The sequence below is a fragment of the Oncorhynchus kisutch genome, linkage group LG13, assembly GCF_002021735.2.
Source record: "Oncorhynchus kisutch isolate 150728-3 linkage group LG13, Okis_V2, whole genome shotgun sequence".
NCBI classification, from domain to species: Eukaryota; Metazoa; Chordata; class Actinopteri; order Salmoniformes; family Salmonidae; genus Oncorhynchus; species Oncorhynchus kisutch.
In genome coordinates this window covers 63921025-63938464 of record NC_034186.2, presented here as the reverse complement: position 1 = coordinate 63938464, position 17440 = coordinate 63921025, and the positions used below count along the sequence as shown (strand labels likewise).

The 17440-nt window shown below is 47.6% G+C and overlaps 1 protein-coding gene across 1 annotated transcript in view; it reads left to right on the top strand.

Moving 5' to 3' along the window:
• LOC109901900 (microtubule-associated protein futsch-like) overlaps window positions 1–15490 on the top strand; it is a 21318-nt gene extending 5828 nt beyond the window's left edge. Inside the window, exons 2-10 of the mRNA XM_031786901.1 lie at window positions 3800–4089; window positions 4173–11625; window positions 11770–11994; window positions 13265–13353; window positions 13634–13702; window positions 13827–13973; window positions 14125–14253; window positions 15064–15186; window positions 15380–15490. Of these exons, the coding sequence (XP_031642761.1) occupies window positions 3800–4089; window positions 4173–11625; window positions 11770–11994; window positions 13265–13353; window positions 13634–13702; window positions 13827–13973; window positions 14125–14253; window positions 15064–15186; window positions 15380–15394 (8540 nt within the window). The 3' untranslated portion in view covers window positions 15395–15490. The remainder of the gene's footprint in view (window positions 1–3799; window positions 4090–4172; window positions 11626–11769; window positions 11995–13264; window positions 13354–13633; window positions 13703–13826; window positions 13974–14124; window positions 14254–15063; window positions 15187–15379) is intronic.
• The last annotated feature ends 1950 nt before the right edge of the window (window positions 15491–17440 follow it).

The following is a 17440-nucleotide window of genomic DNA, read 5'->3' as shown; positions in this document are numbered from 1 at the left end:
ATTAAGAAGGGTAAATAGACCAAATTATTAGGTTGAAGCACACGGGCTACGAACATTTTACTACACTTAGCTACAGTATACATATCTCCCTAGCATATTGCATCATGCATGCAGCAGCATACAATACATTTTTGGACTCACTATGCTCACTTAAACAGGAAGGTGGCATGGTTGTCCTTCGTGGGCAAGTTTTGTCATCAAAGTCTGGCATTCTCTGGATTTATGGTGCTTTCATCGGAGGCCGATTTACAATTCAGAGTTGGATGACCGTTCAAAATGTATATTCCCAGTCGGAACTCATTTATTGCCGACTTCCCAGTTGTCTTGAACTCACTGAAGTGAAGTCAAGTTTTCGTAGTTCCAAGTTAATAGTTGTTTTGAGCGCAGCACAAATCATGCTTCATTGACAGCATGGCCAATGTTGAATGTTTATCATTTTAAATTTGGAAAAGAGCCACTTAATCCCAGATGTGGGACCACACAGCCACTGTCACTGATTCCTTCCAAACCACTCGTTGAATTTGCGATTTCCAACTTGTTTTGTATAATGTTTATGTGCAATGGCCGATGAGCACCAATACATTTTATCTATCATTTCTCTTCCATATTTATCTTCATATGACAAGGATTAAAAAGGATTTACCAGTGGATTGTTGACTTGATTCATGATGACTAGTGAGTGTACAGCCTTTATAACAGTGTAAATTTGCTGTCCCCTCAAAATAACTCAACACACAGCCATTAATGTCTAAACCGCTGGCAACAAAAGAGAATACACCCCTAGGTGAAAATGTCCAAATTGGGCCCAAAGTGTCAATATTCTGTGTGGCCACCATCATTTTCCAGCACTGCCTTAACCCTCTTGGGTATGGAGTTCACCAGAGCTTCACAGGTTGCCACTGGAGTCCTCTTCCACTCCTTCATGACGACATCACGGAGCTGGTGGATGTTAGAGACCTTGCACTCCTCCTCCGTTTGAGGATGCCCCACAGATGCTCAATAGGGTTTAGGTCTGGAGACATGCTTAGCCAGTCCATCACCTTTACCCTCAGCTTCTTTAGCAAGGCAGTGGTCGTCTTGGAGGTGTGTTTGGGGTCGTTATCAAGTTGGAATACTGCCCTGCGGCCCAGTCTCCGAAGGGAGGGGATCATGCTCTGCTTCAGTATGTCACAGTACATGTTGGCATTCATGGTTCCCTCACTGAACTGAAGCTCCCCAGTGCCGGCAGCACTCATGCAGCCCCAGACCATGACACCCCCACCACCATGCTTGACTGTAGGCAAGACCCACTTGTCTTTGTACTCCTCAACTGGTTGCTGCCACACACGCTTGACACCATCTGAAACAAATAAGTTTATCTTGGTCTCATCAGACCACAGGACATGGTTCCAGTAATCCATGTCCTTGGTCTGCTTGTCTTCAGCAAACTGTTTGCGGGATTTCTTGTGCATCAACTTCAGAAGAGGCTTCCTTCTGGAACGACAGCCATGCAGACCAATTTGATGCAGTGTACGGTGTATGGTCTGAGGACTGACAGGCTGACCCCCACCCCTTCAACCCCCGCAGCAATGCTGGCAGCACTCATACGTCTACTTCCCAAAGACAACCTCTGGATATGAAGCTGAGCACGTGCACTCAACTTCTTTGGTCGACCGTGGCGAGGCCTTTTCTGAGTGGAACCTGTCCAGTTAAACCGCTGTATGGTCTTGGCCACCGTGCTGCAGCTCAGTTTCAGGGTTTTGGCAATCTTCTTATAGCCCAGGCCATCTTTATGTAGAGCAACAATAATTTTTTTCAGATCCTCAGAGAGTTCTTTGCCATGAGGTGCCATGTTGAACTTCCAGTGACCAGTCAGTATGAGGGAGTGTGAGAGCGATGACACCAAATTTAACACATCTGATCCCCATTCACACCTGAGACCTTGTAACACTAATGAGTCACATGACACCGGGGAGGGAAAATGGCTAATTGGACCCAATTTGGACATTTTCACTTAGGGGTCTACTCACTTTTGTTGCCAGCGGTTTAGACATCAATGGCTGTGTGTTGAGTTATTTTGAGGGGACAGCAAATTTACACTGTTATAAAGGCTGTACACTCACTACTTTACATTGTAGCAAAGTGTCATTTCTTTAGTGTTGTCACATGAAAAGATATACTCAAATATTTACAAAAATGTGAGGGGTGTACTCACTTTTGTAATATACTGTATAATGTGATTTGACGTCATTTTATCTGTGGCCAATGACCTTGAGCCTTCTTGGATGGGCACTTCTAATGTAACACCCAAAGGGCTAGTATTTTCAAGGTCTCCTCTTACACTTGGCAGTGACATAAAGTCCCAATGAGTGACCGAACTCTGAGCCAATCACGGCGCAATGCTGCATATTTTCTGCTGGCTTTCCCACCACCACAGAAAGCACTGAGCTACTGTAGGCTGAAACACTTGCATTTTGGAGCTGCCTTACTCAAGAAAACAAAAAAGAGACCATGTTTGTATGCAGATTTATTAACTCCATGATATATATTATTTTTTACATTGTTTGCAAACTGATATGTGACACGTATTAATGCCAAAATAACATTAACATTAAAAACATTTCTAAAAACATGTTTTCATTTTGTCATTATGGGGTATTGTGTGTAGATTGGTGAGATACAAATATATATTATATTTAATCCGTTTTGAATTCAGGCTGTAATACAACAAAATATGGAATAAGTCAAGAGGTATGAATACTTTCTGAAGGCACTGTATATACTGTATATTTGAATCTATGAGCTCTTCTTATTTTAATCTATGTGTGTATGTGTGTGTCTGTTCTGCTGATTTTGCCCTGTGGCTACAGAGCTGTCAGTCTGACTTTGCTGATAGGATAAGAGAGGGGAGAGGAAAGATGTGAGGAGGGGCAGAGGAGAGGGGAAAAACACCAACATGCACAGTGCGGGCTCTATTGCTCTAGCAGCAGGTACCACAGCCAGATATGCAGACTTCAGCAAACTCAGGGTGTATTCCATTCCCTTGGGGGTCAGGGGTCACTACTGTGGAAGGGAAAGAACCTGAGTAATGAACTACCCTGGGCAGTGAGCCCTGTAAATGGAGAGAGCACACATTTCATTCATTCATTCAGAACTCACTGCCAGTAAATGTGCTCCATTCACCCAGCCCTAGTTGATGGACTGCAAGTAATGACAGTAGGGTGCCTTATATATTGACATGTTGATGCCACTTGATGTGTACCCTGCTGTGAGTGTGGTCTTTTCAGTCAAATGTTATCTCTGACATTTAGGTGACATTCTAGATCCTCTAGGTATGGCTGTGTGTGTAACGGTAATGAAGGGAAAACATGTCACGTTCTGACCTTTATTTCCTTTGTTTTTGTATTCATGTTATTTGGTGTAGTACTTGTGTTTTATTCTCCGGTCTATTTTGATCCTGTGTTGGATTATTCACCCTGTGTGTTGGGTTGACCGTGTTTTTTGTGCGCCGGAGAATAAACTGTTCGAATCACTGAAACCTGCTCTCTGCGCCTGATTCCACCCACCTTGATAAAACGTGACAAAACAAGCTTCAAGGAGAGAGCTGAAAGGGCTGTTTCTATTCAACAAAGGCAAAGAGGCAACAGCATCCATTACATCCATTTTTTTTTTTTATACATTCAGGAGGTAAACTGAAATTCCAGTTTCCTTTTCTCCATTACAGTTACTGTTGCCACATCATAAAGCAGCTAGTGATTCTGACCTCATGGACATATCATTACCTTACAGAAACAGTTTCTTCTCTTCGCTCCTCTTTCAGACATGACCAGACATGCCTCCACTGACTCCACTCCTAGTGACAGTGGCTCCACCCCTAGTGACAGCGGCTCTAGTCCCTCCCCCAGCACCCCTCAGAAGCTGCTCCCATCATGCACCTCTCCCTTTGGGCCGCGGCTGGTCCGAGCCACGCCCAGCTCGTCCGCGACCCCGCGACCCCAGCCTGAAGGTTCAGACCGTCGCCACAGTAACACGATCCGGCTTAGCGGGACGTTTGGAGGTCACGGACCCTGTGGACGCCGCAGCGGACCTGTGAAGATGGAGAGAATCAAGGTGTGTGTGTATGTTTACCAATGTTCTCCTCTTCTCTTTATGTTTTTCCTATGTTCATCCAATGTTCTCAATATGTTCTCCAGGTCCTGATGGGCTCAGAGGTGGAGAGCGACTACAAGGAACCAGAGAACATGGACACACGGGTGGTGATGGGCCAGGAGGCCCTGCTCAGGACCAAGAAGACCCTGACAGGGAAGTGCCCTTGCAGGCAGAGCAGCCAGGCGATACCCCTGCCCGGAGGCCCAGTCTTGGAGGTCCCTAACCCTCCCTCAGAACCACAGGCAGAGGCTGGGGAAAAGGCCCAACTGGACACAGGGCAGGAGAGAGACAATTCACCTCTGACCCCAAAGATGGAGCAAGAGCAGGAGAGAATCCCTGTCCTGCCCGTTAGCCCTCTCCTCACCCCTCTCCTAACCCCCCTCATCCCTGCCTCGCCTCCCTCCTCAGAGCCAGTCACAGTGGATGTTAGTTTGACGGGCAGCTCAAGCCCTTTGGAGGCAGGGCTGTCTCCCTATGGTGAAATGCCTTTTGTATGTGCCATGTATGCCATGCCCTCCCTGTCCGAGCCAGCCTATCCCCCTGCTATCCTGTCCTTCACTGAGCCGGCCTATGCCGTGGACCCTCTGAGAGTGGGAGTTCCCTCATCCCTGGATCCTGACCTGTACTACACCGCCCCCTCCACCCCCATCAAGATGGCTGCTCACCCCTCACACCTCAAACATCGCTCTTACCCCGGCTCTCCAGCCTCTCCCCTCTCACAAAACTCCCCCTCAGACAGCGAGGACCTGTGCTCCCCCCTCACCTCCCCCTCTGGCTCCTACGTCACGGCGGAGGGGGGCAGCTGGACCTCTTCCACCTCCCCCTGCACCTCCCCCAATCTGCTCCTGGCGGAGGAGGTGCAGGAGGCACCTGCATGCTTTGTCAGCTCGCTGTCCGAAATCGGAGATGAGGTGGGAGAGGATAGGGGAGCAGTAGGGGAGAGGGCAGAGGAGAAGGGAGAAGGAGCAGCAGAGTGGCGGTTCTGCCTCTATAAGGGTCTAGCAGAGACTGTGATCCTGGAGGAGGAGGAGGTGCTGAGAGGGGAGGTGAGGGGGAGGGGGAGTGAGGAAGCGACAGTCTCAAGAGGTAGCTGTCGCCCCCGCTGGGTGACAGAGGACACTTCCCCATTGAGGAGCAGCAGCGGCAGAAGCACTGACTCCCAGGAAGAGGGAGGGGAGTCGGAGGGCTCGCTCTGCCCAGCAGAGGATGCTCTAGCTGGGGGACAGCAGTACTCTAGTCCCCTGCTGCAAAGAGGCCTGGAGCTGGAGCTGCAGGCCTGTGTGGCTGAGGAACTTTACCCTCCCATTACCAACCCAGAGGATGGAACAGGCTCCCCACGGTTGACCTCCATGTCCTTCCCCTTCGCCCCAGACATGGGGAACCTAACCCATCACACCTCCAGTGTCAACCCTGCCTCCCCCAAACTTCCCCTGGACACCTGCTCTCCAGATGTGTCAGACGGGGATAACTCCAGTCCATACGGAGAGATGGGTACCTTCCTGCTGTTCCCAGGCTCCTACAGTGATGACGGAGAGATGGAGGAGGAGGAGAGGATGATCCCAGCCTCTCTGCTTAACTTTCCCCTCCACACCAGCCTCCTCTTTCAGGCAGACTCCATGGAGATCACTCTCTTCCCCACAGAGGAGGGGAATGAGGGAGGAGAGGGAAACGACAGGAACGAAGGGAACGATGTGGATGCATACGCGGCCGGAGAGGAGGAGGGGGACGTGGAGGATGATGATGAAGATGATGATGAGGAAGAAGTGGAGGCTAAGGTAGAGATAGATGAGGCTACGGTAGAAATAGCGATAGAGGAAGAGGTTGATGAAGAGGAGGGTGAGGATGTTGAGGAAGAGGAGGAGGAGGGTGAGGGTAAGGCTGTAAATGACCCAGCTGAAGAGGACAACTCGGCCTCCTTCCTTCATTCACTGTCAGAGACTTCCATCAACGAAGGTCTGGATGAGTCCTTCTGTTTCCATGATGACACTGACGACTCACTAGACTCCGCCTCTTATAATGGTGAAGAGGATGAGCGGCTGTACAGCACAGAGAGACATGCTGAACCACCCACAGGACCACCCACAGAATCACACCAAGCCAAATCTCAGCCTGAAACTAGACCAGAGCACCACAGCACTGAACTGTCTCAGTCCCAGCGCAGACCTAGCCTAATCAATCCCCGAGGAGACAAAGAGCCCCGGCCTGAACCACCACAACCACAACCTGCACTTGCACCTGCCCAACTTGCGGAATCAGCCCACCCCAAGTCCTCGAACATCGGCAGTGGGAGTGAAATGGAGACCTCCTCAGAGTTCTCTGACCCTCCTGTCCCCACTCCTTCTCAGGAGAGCCCTTCTGTCTCTACCCTTACCCCTAAACCTTCTACAACCCCTTACCCTGCCTCGATTACCCCAAAGACTACCCCTGCTACCGTGTCAACCCCTAAAACCAAGCCTGCATCTCTCTCTAACCCCAACACTAACTTTGCACCTGCCCCTAATGCTAAAGCTGCTACTGTCTGTACCACTAACACTAACCCTGCTACAGCCTCAACCCCACAAAATAACTCTGCTACTGCCTCCACCCCCAAAACTAACCCTGCTACTGTTTGTACACTTGAAATGAACCCTGCTACGGTCTCTACCCCTAACACTAACAGTGCTCTTGCCCCTAACGCAAAATCTCCTACGGCCTGTACCACTAACACCAACCCTGCTACAGCCTCAACCCCCAAAACTACCCCAGGTACATGCTCTACCCCAAACCCTACTGTTACTCCTAACACTAACCCTGCTGCTACAATCGAGGAGACAGCGTCCCACAGCAATCCTGTCACCCTGGCAACCCTGCCATCCCATAACAGCCCTGTGACCCTGGCAACAGAAGCAGGGCAAGCCAAAGCAGCTGCAGAGGAAGTACAGGCTGGTACGGTGAGAGAGGAGGACAAAAGGAGCGGTGAAAAGAGAGAGAAAGACAAACAGAGCAGTGGGGAGAGAGGAAAGGACAAACAGAGCAGTGGGGAGAGAGGAAAGGACAAACAGAGCGGTGGGGAGAGAGGAAAGGACAAACAGAGCAGTGGGGAGAGAGGAAAGGACAAACAGAGCAGTGGGGAGAGAGGAAAGGACAAACAGAGCGGTGGGGAGAGAGGAAAGGACAAACAGAGCAGTGGGGAGAGAGGGAAGGACAAACAGAGCAGTGGGGAGAGAGGGAAGGACAAACAGAGCAGTGGGGAGAGAGGAAAGGACAAACAGAGCAGTGGGGAGAGAGGGAAGGACAAACAGAGCAGTGGGGAGAGAGGGAAGGACAAACAGAGCAGTGGGGAGAGAGGGAAGGACAAACAGAGGGGTGCAGAGAGAGAGAAGGATGAACAGAGTACAGAGACTTCAGATGAGGATCACACAGAGCAGACAGACAGAGACTCGTTCAAACTACTCATTAAGCCACACCCCTCTAAGTCAGACACACCCCGGCCTAAACAGAAGACCTCTGAGCCCCGTAAGCCACTCCCACGTGTGTTTGGGGTGGCAGCGGCTTCAATCCGGTCCAAACCGCTTCTGGTGTCAGTGATGGAACTGGACCAGAAGAATGAGAACAGCAGCGCTGAAGGTGTGGACTCCCATCAGGTCCTCGAAGGGACCACTGCCACCAATGACCTGAACAAGGGGGTCCCTCTGCTCTCGTACCCGAAAGAGCCTAACCCCAGCAACATCCCTGTCTCCTCCTGCCCTGAGAGCTCACCTGACCTGGCTGACAACCTGTCCCTGACCCCTGACATCTGCCCATGTGACCCCGCCCAGGAGAACCTGAGGGAGAACACCCTGAGCACTGAGGATGGGGGCCCTGTGGCCCTGGGCTCTCCTCACACACCCCTGGCTGTCTCTCCCAAGAGGGAGAACTCAGAGACAGATGCCGGAGGGAGGAGGGGGGTTGGGGGCTGGGGGGCAGGGGAGGCCCAATCTCTCTCTCTGGGGCAGGGCTGTGGGTTGGAGGCACAGAGCCTGTTACTGTGTGAGGTGGAGGGGCATGCTGTTGGACAGACAATTGGACAGACGATTGGACAGACACTCTCCGGGCTGCCCAATGTCGGCACAGACGAGGATGAGGTGGATGATATAATGGGGGACGAAGAAGACAACAACAGCCTGTGTGGTCGGCCAGACAAGATGGCAGATGTTGAGCTTGTGGGAGAGGGAGTGCCAGAGTCCAACCTGTCCAGCTGGAGGTCCATCGAGGAGATATCAGAGGCAGGGGGAGGAGAGGACGGAAGCTCCCAATTCCCAGAGGATGATGTCAGCAACCTGCAGAGTCGCCCAGAAAACAAGGTGCAGGAAAACCACAACAATGACTCAGTGTTCCTATCCTCTGGAATGCCAACCTGTGTGACTCTGAATGCCCTGTCAGAGGAGGTGAGACACCAGAGCCAGAGTGTGAGTCTGAGGGCGTCCCTCTCAAACATACCACTCACAGAGGTGAGACCACAGGCTGCTGCAGCCTCCGATAGGCCAACAACATCAATGGACAGCTCAACACACCAATCAAACATAAGACAATCTTCCTCGTCCATGGAAAGCCCTGGGCGTGTCTCACCACCAGGGGGTAAACCACAGACCGTTTCAGACCAGAGCTCTGGTTCAGTAGAGGCAGCCATTTCCAGGCCCAACAGTAACACAGATATTAACCCAGCAGTCAAAAAGGCAGACCATGCTATTTCTCTGCTGGGTGGGGCATTTGGATCCTTCAGTCATAAAATCAGACCAAGCAACTCCAAGTTAGGCAGACTGCCCCAAGAAACTTCCCCATCAACGAGGAAAGACACAGTAGAGAAGGTCCAAGTTTCCCAAGAAACTTCCCCATCAGTGAGCAAAGTCACAGTAGAGAAGGTCCAAGTCTCCCAAGAATTGTCCCTATCAGTGGGCAAAGACACGGTAAAGAATGTCCACGTTTCCCAAGAATTCTTCCTGTCATTGGGCAAAGACACAGTAGAGAAGGTCCAAGTTTTTCACGAAACTTCCCCATCAATGAGTAAAGACACAGTAGAGAAGGTCCAAGTTTCCCAAGAAACTTCCCCATCAGTGAGCAAAGTCACAGTAGAGAAGGTCCAAGTCTCCCAAGAATTGTCCCTATCAGTGGGCAAAGACACGGTAAAGAATGTCCACGTTTCCCAAGAATTCTTCCTGTCATTGGGCAAAGACACAGTAGAGAAGGTCCAAGTTTTTCACGAAACTTCCCCATCAATGAGTAAAGACACAGAAGAGAAGTTTCAAGTTTCCCAAGAAATTTCCCCATCAATGAGCAAAGACACAGTAGAGAAAGTACAATTTTCCCAAGAATGTTCCCCATCAGTGAGCAAAAACATAGTAGAGAATGTCCAAGTCTCCCAAGAAACTTCCCTATGGGTGGGCAAAAACACAGTAGAGAAGGTCCAAGTATTCCAAGAACCATCCCTATCAGTAGGCAAAAACACGGTAGAGAAAGTCGAAGTTTCCCAAGAAATTTCCCCATCAATGAGCAAAGAGATAGTAGAGAAAGTACAATTTTCCCAAGAATGTTCTCCATCAGTGAGCAAAAACATAGTAGAAAATGTCCAAGTCACCCAAGAAACTTCCCCATCAGTGGGCAAAGACACAGTAGAGAAGGTCAACATTTCCCAAGAAACTTCCCCATCAGTGAGCAAAGACACAGTAGAGAAGGTCCAAGTATTCCAAGAACCATCCCTATCAGTAGGCAAAGACACGGTAGAGAAGGTCAAAGTTTCCCAAGAAATTTCCCCATCAATGAGCAAAGAGATAGTAGAGAAAGTACAATTTCCCCAAGAATGTTCCCCATCAGTGAGCAAAAACATAGTAGAAAATGTCCAAGTCTCCCAAGAAACTTCCCCATCAGTGGGCAAAGACACAGTAGAGGAGGTCGACATTTCCCAAGAAACTTCCCCATCAGTGAGCAAAGACACAGTAGAGAAGAGCCAAGTATCCCAAGAATCGGCCCTATCAGTTGGCAAAGACACAGTAGAGAAGGTACAATTATTCCAAGAATCAGCCCTATTAGGGGGCAAAGACACACTAGAGGAGGTCCAAGTTTTCAAAGAAACTCCCCCATCAGTGGGCAACGACACAGTAGAGAAGGTCAAAGTTTCCCAAGAAACTTCCCCATCAGTGAGCAAAGACACAGTGGAGAAGGTCCAAGTTGTCCAAGAATCTTCCCTATCCCTATCAGTGGGCAAAGACACGGTAGAAAGTGTGAAAAAACTCTGTTCCCAGCCTCAGCCAGAGGAGACAGAACCACAGACGATGAGCCAAAGAGAGGGTGGTGGCGGTCAGACGACTGATAGGCACATTGACCAACCAAAGACGAGCGTGGCCTTAGAAGGGCAGGAGAGCAGTGTTTGTATCTCAGGGGAAAGTGAGGTGGAGGAGAGAGCAGAGGAGAGATTCTCTCCAACAGAAAGTATTCCAGAACCTGCACAGCGACAGACACCTGAGGGAGAGCTGAGCACAGAGAAAGCCATCACTCCTCCTCAGCCAGAGAGGAGAGGGAAGCAGAGAAAGCAGAGCAGAGACAGACCCAGTCAGCTGCGCAGACAATCTACATCAGGCCCTGGGTCTACTGATCAACCACAGAAACCGTCTCTCGCTACCAAGACCCTAGCAGACACCTCCCCACCAGGGAAACAAAAGAATACGAACATGAGGAGACAAAAATCTGTTGCAGATACCAGACAGAGGAAACCTGTGAAGGGCAAACCTGAAGCAGAGTCCGGGAGGAGAGGGGAAAACAGAAACGTCTCCGTTGCCCCGACTCCCCCTAGTCCTACCAACCTCTGCCCTATAGCTCCCACTCTCCTAGTCAACCAGGAAGTGAACACGGAAGTGCACCAGATAATGCTTGATAACAGGCCGCTGCCTGGCTGCCAGACAGAAAGCAGGAAGGATATCAACGATAACAATGTGGGGAGTGGCCATGCCTCCCCTACAGAACAGAATAGGTCCTCTTCTCCTCCACCTCTTCCCTCCTCCTCTCCTCCTCACCTCTCATTCTCTCCTCTTTCCTCATCTCCCCCACCTCTTCCCTCCTCCTCTCCTCCTCCTCTCTCCCTCTCTACTCTCTCCTCCTCTCCTCCCCCCAGTTCCTTCGCGATGCCGCCAGATGAGAACCTCCCCACCCCCATACAGGAGTCCCAGCCTCTCGTCACCCCACTCCTAGACACCCAGCCTCAATCAATCAATGTTCAGGCAGCCTCTGCAACCCTTTCTACTACCCCTAACGCCCTTCCTAAGCACCCCCCTATACCCACCGAAAGTGTCCCTATGTCCCCTAACCCCTCCTCATTTCCATCTCCACCCACGTCAGCCCTGGCCTCAACCCCCAGCTTTACCCAGCCCACCCAGGAGTCTCTGCCACGGCTGGAGGCTCCAACCACAATGCCTGTCCTAGGCATCCGCAGGCAGGTCCAGCCCCAACCAAACCTCCTCACCAAGCCCAACAGACAGGTCAAGACAGGTCAGTCACAAAGCCCACAGGACAGAGGTGAGTTACACTCAGGAAAGATAGGGGTGTGGGGTGATTTAATTTTCCCTTTTTGGTAATCAAGAATCAGTGAATCATGAATCCGTCCAACCTGTGTGAACTTGGATTTTGTTGCAGATGGGATGGATACAGACAGTGATGACGATGCCACTGCTGTTCCTCTACGACATCACATGACTCAGCCCAGGGGGATTGTGGGAAACCCTTCTCATAAAGAGTCTGGCTCCTCCAATCAGCGAGAGATACTGCTTCACTCCTCCTGCCAAACAACCGAGAGACAGACAGACTGTCCAATCAGCCACAAGGATTCACAGGAGTTGGACCTGTCCTTCAAATACAACTGTACGTGCTCTCCAAATCCAAATCTCTCTCTATGTCTGTCTGTTTCTCTCTGTCTCCTTGAGAAAGTGATTCTGAGAAGTGACTCCACATATGACCTTCCTCACACACACACAGATGTCTCTAGTGGCTCTGCTAAGGTCCTGATGAAGGACTGTCGTGGAAATTTCCTCTATTTACCAAATCATGATAGCAAACCACACACAAGTCAGAGTTAGTTATCACAAAGTCCATATTTAATGATATGAGCTCTATCACAACCCTGTGACTCTTAGATCAATTCAGTGTCTATCAATGAATTCTCTGAGAGTCCCTTCCACATTTCAACTGAGATCCTTTATAACAAAGACACACACAGGATAAGACAGCATCGGCATAATTCATCGTTCAGCTTTGTCTCCTAAAATATGTTATTTTCTCAAACTCAGAACCATAAACCAATCCTCCATATCAACAGGCATATATCAAATCCATCCTATCTTGACAAGATCACAGAGACACACTGACTGGCACACAGACATTGTGGAGCCAAGAGATACACGCTTGACCTCTCCCCTCTCTCCGGCCCAAGCAACTTAGTCTTGACATAGAACAGATACTGCAACCCCGCCACAGAATTATACAAAAATAACATTCTGATGAGAAGTAACTTACAAACATATGATGAATATAAAACATCTTACCTATGTTACCAACCAATTCTGATTATTCCCCAACAGGACATACTTCAGATTCTAGGAAGGCTTCTCAATAATACCCTGTCGACCACAGAACACTGCTGCAGCTACTGAATAATGGAGGAGAAATACTCAGAGAGAGGATCATTTTATCCAGGAGGAATACTGTTATTGTACATCTTTCAATAGAGGTTATTTCAGGGCAACCGTCAGTCAACCTGAAACCTCTGAGTCAATCTGGCTAAAACTGACCTCCTGGTTGATGATACGTACATAGAATCATGGATTGGGATTTATGTGTACTGTATGTGTGGTAGCACTGCAGCATAATGAACAATGCTACATGCGTTGAAACACAGTAGTACAGAATGTAATTGTTCCATAGCATAGAGATGAAATGTCGTTGCTATTTAATGAGGTGATCTATTTCTCCTCTGAGATCGGTGATTAGGTTAGCAGTAGAGCTTTATGATGCTGTCCCATTACCAGAGTGCTAACGACACCATGTCCTCATCATCTACATCTCAGTCATTAGTTACCATAGCAATGAGGATGTGATGCTGACCTCTGAGTGTAACAGTGCGTGTGTTCCACAGTGGGCTCCTGCAATGAGTCCGAGAGTGACGGATCAGTGCCAGAGTTGGAAGAACCAGAGGGGGTGCCACTGAGATCCTCAGAACCCCAGGTGAGTCTACCGTGTGTGGGCAGAGAACACTCTAGAAGTCCCCTCACCTCCAAGGGTGGAAACCTTGCGTTCACTGTGTGTTATGTAATAACATATTGATGTCATTACCTTTAGGTAGGGGGGTAAGAAGGATGCGTGTTGTGGGCCTGTATTTTCTGATTGCTTCGCAGCTTCAGAGATAGGTTCCATATTATCAGTCTGGATATGGGTAAACTACTGTAGAATGTTCTCAGGTTTGATGTGTTGAATTGATTGTGTTGTCCTCCCTTCTCTCTCTCAGCCCATCTCTCCTGCTGATGAGGGGATTAACAGACCTAAGCAGAGCCGCAGTGAGAAGAAGGCCCGCAAGGCGAGATGTGAACACAGAGCTGCTCCATGTGGCAGATTCAGCTAATCAAACACAGAGCAAATGTGTGTGAATTCTGTGTGTTTGGCCGCATCATGGTGTAACCAGTGTGTGTGTGTGTGTTTAGGCCATGGGTAAGCTGGGCTTGCGGCCGGTCCACGGTGTGACCAGGATCACTATAAGGAAGTCGAAGAGCATCTTGTTTGTCATCAGCAGACCTGACGTCTTCAAGAGCCCCGCGTCAGACATCTACATCGTCTTTGGAGAGGCCAAGGTGAGGCCAAAGTCTCTCTCGCACTCTCTCTCTCTCTCTCTTGCTATCTCTACCCCCTCTCTTTTTATCCTCCTCTCTCTCTCTTTTCTCTCATCTACATTGTGTTCAGAGGCCAAGGTGACCTCTCTCTCTCTTCCTATTTCCTTCCTAGATAGAGGACCTGTCTCAACAGGTGCACAAGGCAGCGGCAGAGAAGTTTAAGGTCCCGGTGGAGCCCTCCCCCCTGGCGCCACCTGCACCACCCAGCCTCACCATCAAGGAAGAGAGCGAGGAGGAGGAGGTACGGACACGCATAATCACTCATTATGTCAAGGAAAAACACCAATCTTTACACTATTCTTACTCTTTCATGTACAGTAGTTCTTTTAGATCTTAATATGAAACAATTCTGTGTAGTGTTGTTGTATTTCAGTCATTTTTACTGCAGTGGTGGAAAAAGTACCCGACTGTCATACTTGAGTACAAGTAAAGATACCTTAATAGGAAAAGACTCAAGTAAAAGTGAAAGTCACACAGGAATATCCTGCTTCAGTAAAAGTCTAAAAGTATTTGGTTTTAAATATACTAAAGTAAATGTAATTGCTAAAATATACTTAAGTAAAATTCATTTCAAATTACTTATATTAAGTAGCAATACTTGAAAGTACTACTTAAGTAGTTTTTGGGGGTATCTGTACTTGACTTTAACTCTTTATATTTTTGACAACTTTTACTTCACTACATTCCTAAAGAAAAGTATGTACTTTTTACACCATCCATTTTCCATGAGACCCAAAATACTTGTTACATTTTGAATGCTTATCAGGACAGGTCTAAATGGTCTAATTCACATACTTATCAAAAAACCATCTTGGTCATCCCTACTGCCTCTGATCTGGGGGACACTCTAAACACATGCTTTCTTTGTAAATTATATCTGAGTGTTGGAGCATGCCCCTGGCAAAACAAGAAAATGGTGCTGTGTAGTTTGCTTAAGTACTTTAAACCACTGCTCTACTGTTGTTAGCCTGATGGCTAATAAGAACGGTAGCATTGTTTTTCATGTTCAGAAGTAGTGCAACTGACTTTGACATTGACCTCTGTCTGTCAGGTGGACGAGGGAGGTTTGGAGCAGAGGGATATAGAGCTGGTGATGGCCCAGGCTAACGTGTCCCGCTCTAAAGCTGTCCACGCCCTCAGACACAACACCAACGACATCGTTAACGCTATCATGGTGAGGAGGGAGTGATGAAGGAAGGAATCTGTTGTAACACACTATGTCCACTTTGGGCCTACAGTTGTTGTTATGACCTGCTGATGATTGCAACTGTGCTTTTTCAACAGGTTTTGAAAAAAAAACTTAGCAATATATGTTCGGCACGCATCCAACCCAAAGTAATTGTCTCCCTCTTTCTTCTCTCCCACAGGAACTGACAATGTGAGAGGACCCCCACCAAGCATAAATGCCACAGTCACATCTGTATCGCTGCTATGTTGCATTCTCCTTACCTGCTAATAAACAGTCTGTTATAACTACACTAGTGGGCGATACTGTTAACCACCCAAATACTTCACGTCATGTCCAGTGTATACAGTTGAAGTCTGAAGTTTACATACACTTCGGTTGGAGTCGACAAAACTAGTTTTAAAGCCACTCCATAAATTTCTTGTCAACAAACTACAGTTTTGGCAAGTTGGAAGGACATCTGCTTTGTGCATGACACAAGTCATTTTTCTAACAATTGTTTACCGACATATTATTTCACTTATAATTCACTGTGTCACAATTCCAGTGGGTCAGAAGTTTACATACACTAAGTTGACTGTGCCTTTAAACAGCTTGGAAAATACCAGAAAATGTCATGGCTTTAGAAGCTTCTGATAGGCTAATTTACATCATTTGAGTGAATTGGAGGTGTACCTGTGGATGTATTTCAAGGCCTATCTTCAAACTCAGCACCTCTTTGCTTGACATCATGGGAAAATCAAATGAAATCAGCCCAAGACCGCAGAAAAAAATTGTAGACCTCCACAAGTCTGGTTCATCCTTGGGAGCAATTTCCAAATGCCTGAAGGTGCCATGTTCATCTGTACAAACAATAGTACGCAAGTATAAACACCATGGGACCACGCAGCCGCCATGCCGCTCAAGAAGGAGAAGCATTCTGTCTCCTAGGGATGAGCTTACTTTGGTGTGAAAAGTGCAAATCAATCCCAGAACAACAGCAAAGGACCTTGTGAAGATGCTGGAGGAAACAGGTACAAATGTATCTATATCCACAGTAAAACGAGTCCTATATCGACATGACCTGAAAGGCCGCTCAAGCAAGGAAGAAGCAACTGCTCCAAAACCGCCATAAAAAATCCAGACTACGTTTTCCAGGAGGGACTGGTGGACTTCACAAAATAGATGGCATCATGAGGGAGTAAAATGATGTAGATATATTGAACCAACAATCCAAGACATCAGTCAGAAGTTAAAGCTTGGTCGGAAATGGGTCTTCCAAATGGACAATGACCACAAGCATACTTCCAAAGTAGTGGCAAAATGTCTTAAGGACAACAAAGTCAAGGTATTGGAGTGGCCACCACAAAGCCCTGACCTCAATCATATATAAAATGTGTGGGCAGAACTGAAAAAGCATATGCGAGCAAGGAGGCCCACAAACCTGATTCAGTTACACCATTTCTGTCAGGAGGAATGGGCCAAAATTCACCCAACTTATTGTGGGAAGCTTGTGGAAGGCTACCTGAAACGTTTGACCCAAGTTAAACAATTCAAAGGCAACGTTACCAAATACTAACTGAGTGTATGTAAACTTCTGAACCACTGGGAATGTGAAATAAATTATTATAATTAATTATTCTGACATTTCACATTCTTAAAATATAAAGTAGTGATCCTAACTGACCTAAGACAGGGACTTTTTACTACGATTAAATGTCAGGAATTGTGAAAAACTAAATATAAATGTATTTGGCTAAGGTGTATGTAAACTTCTGACTTCAACTGTATAGTGAAAATGGGGCATTTTACAAGCAGTCGCATTTATTACATAAAATTGGTTCAAATATCAAACTTAAAATACAAACAGAATACAAAACATACAGTCAAACAAGTGTTCAGTTCATAAAACAGGTCAATTTAAATCAAACTCACAAAAACATGCCCACAATGAGTTAAACATTATATATACCGTACGTATACACACTACCGTTCAAAAGTTTGGGGTCACTTAGAAATGTCCTTGTTTTTTAAAGAAAAGCAAATTTTTTGTCCATTAAAATAACATAAAACTGATCAGCAATACAGTGTAGACATTGTTAAAGTTGTAAATTACTATTGTAGATGGAAACGGATGATTTTTAATGGAACATCTACATAGGCGTACAGAGGTCCATTATCAGCAGCGATCACTCCTGTGTTCCAATGGCACATTGTGTTAGCTAATCCAAGTTTATAATTTTAAAAGGCTAATTGATCATTA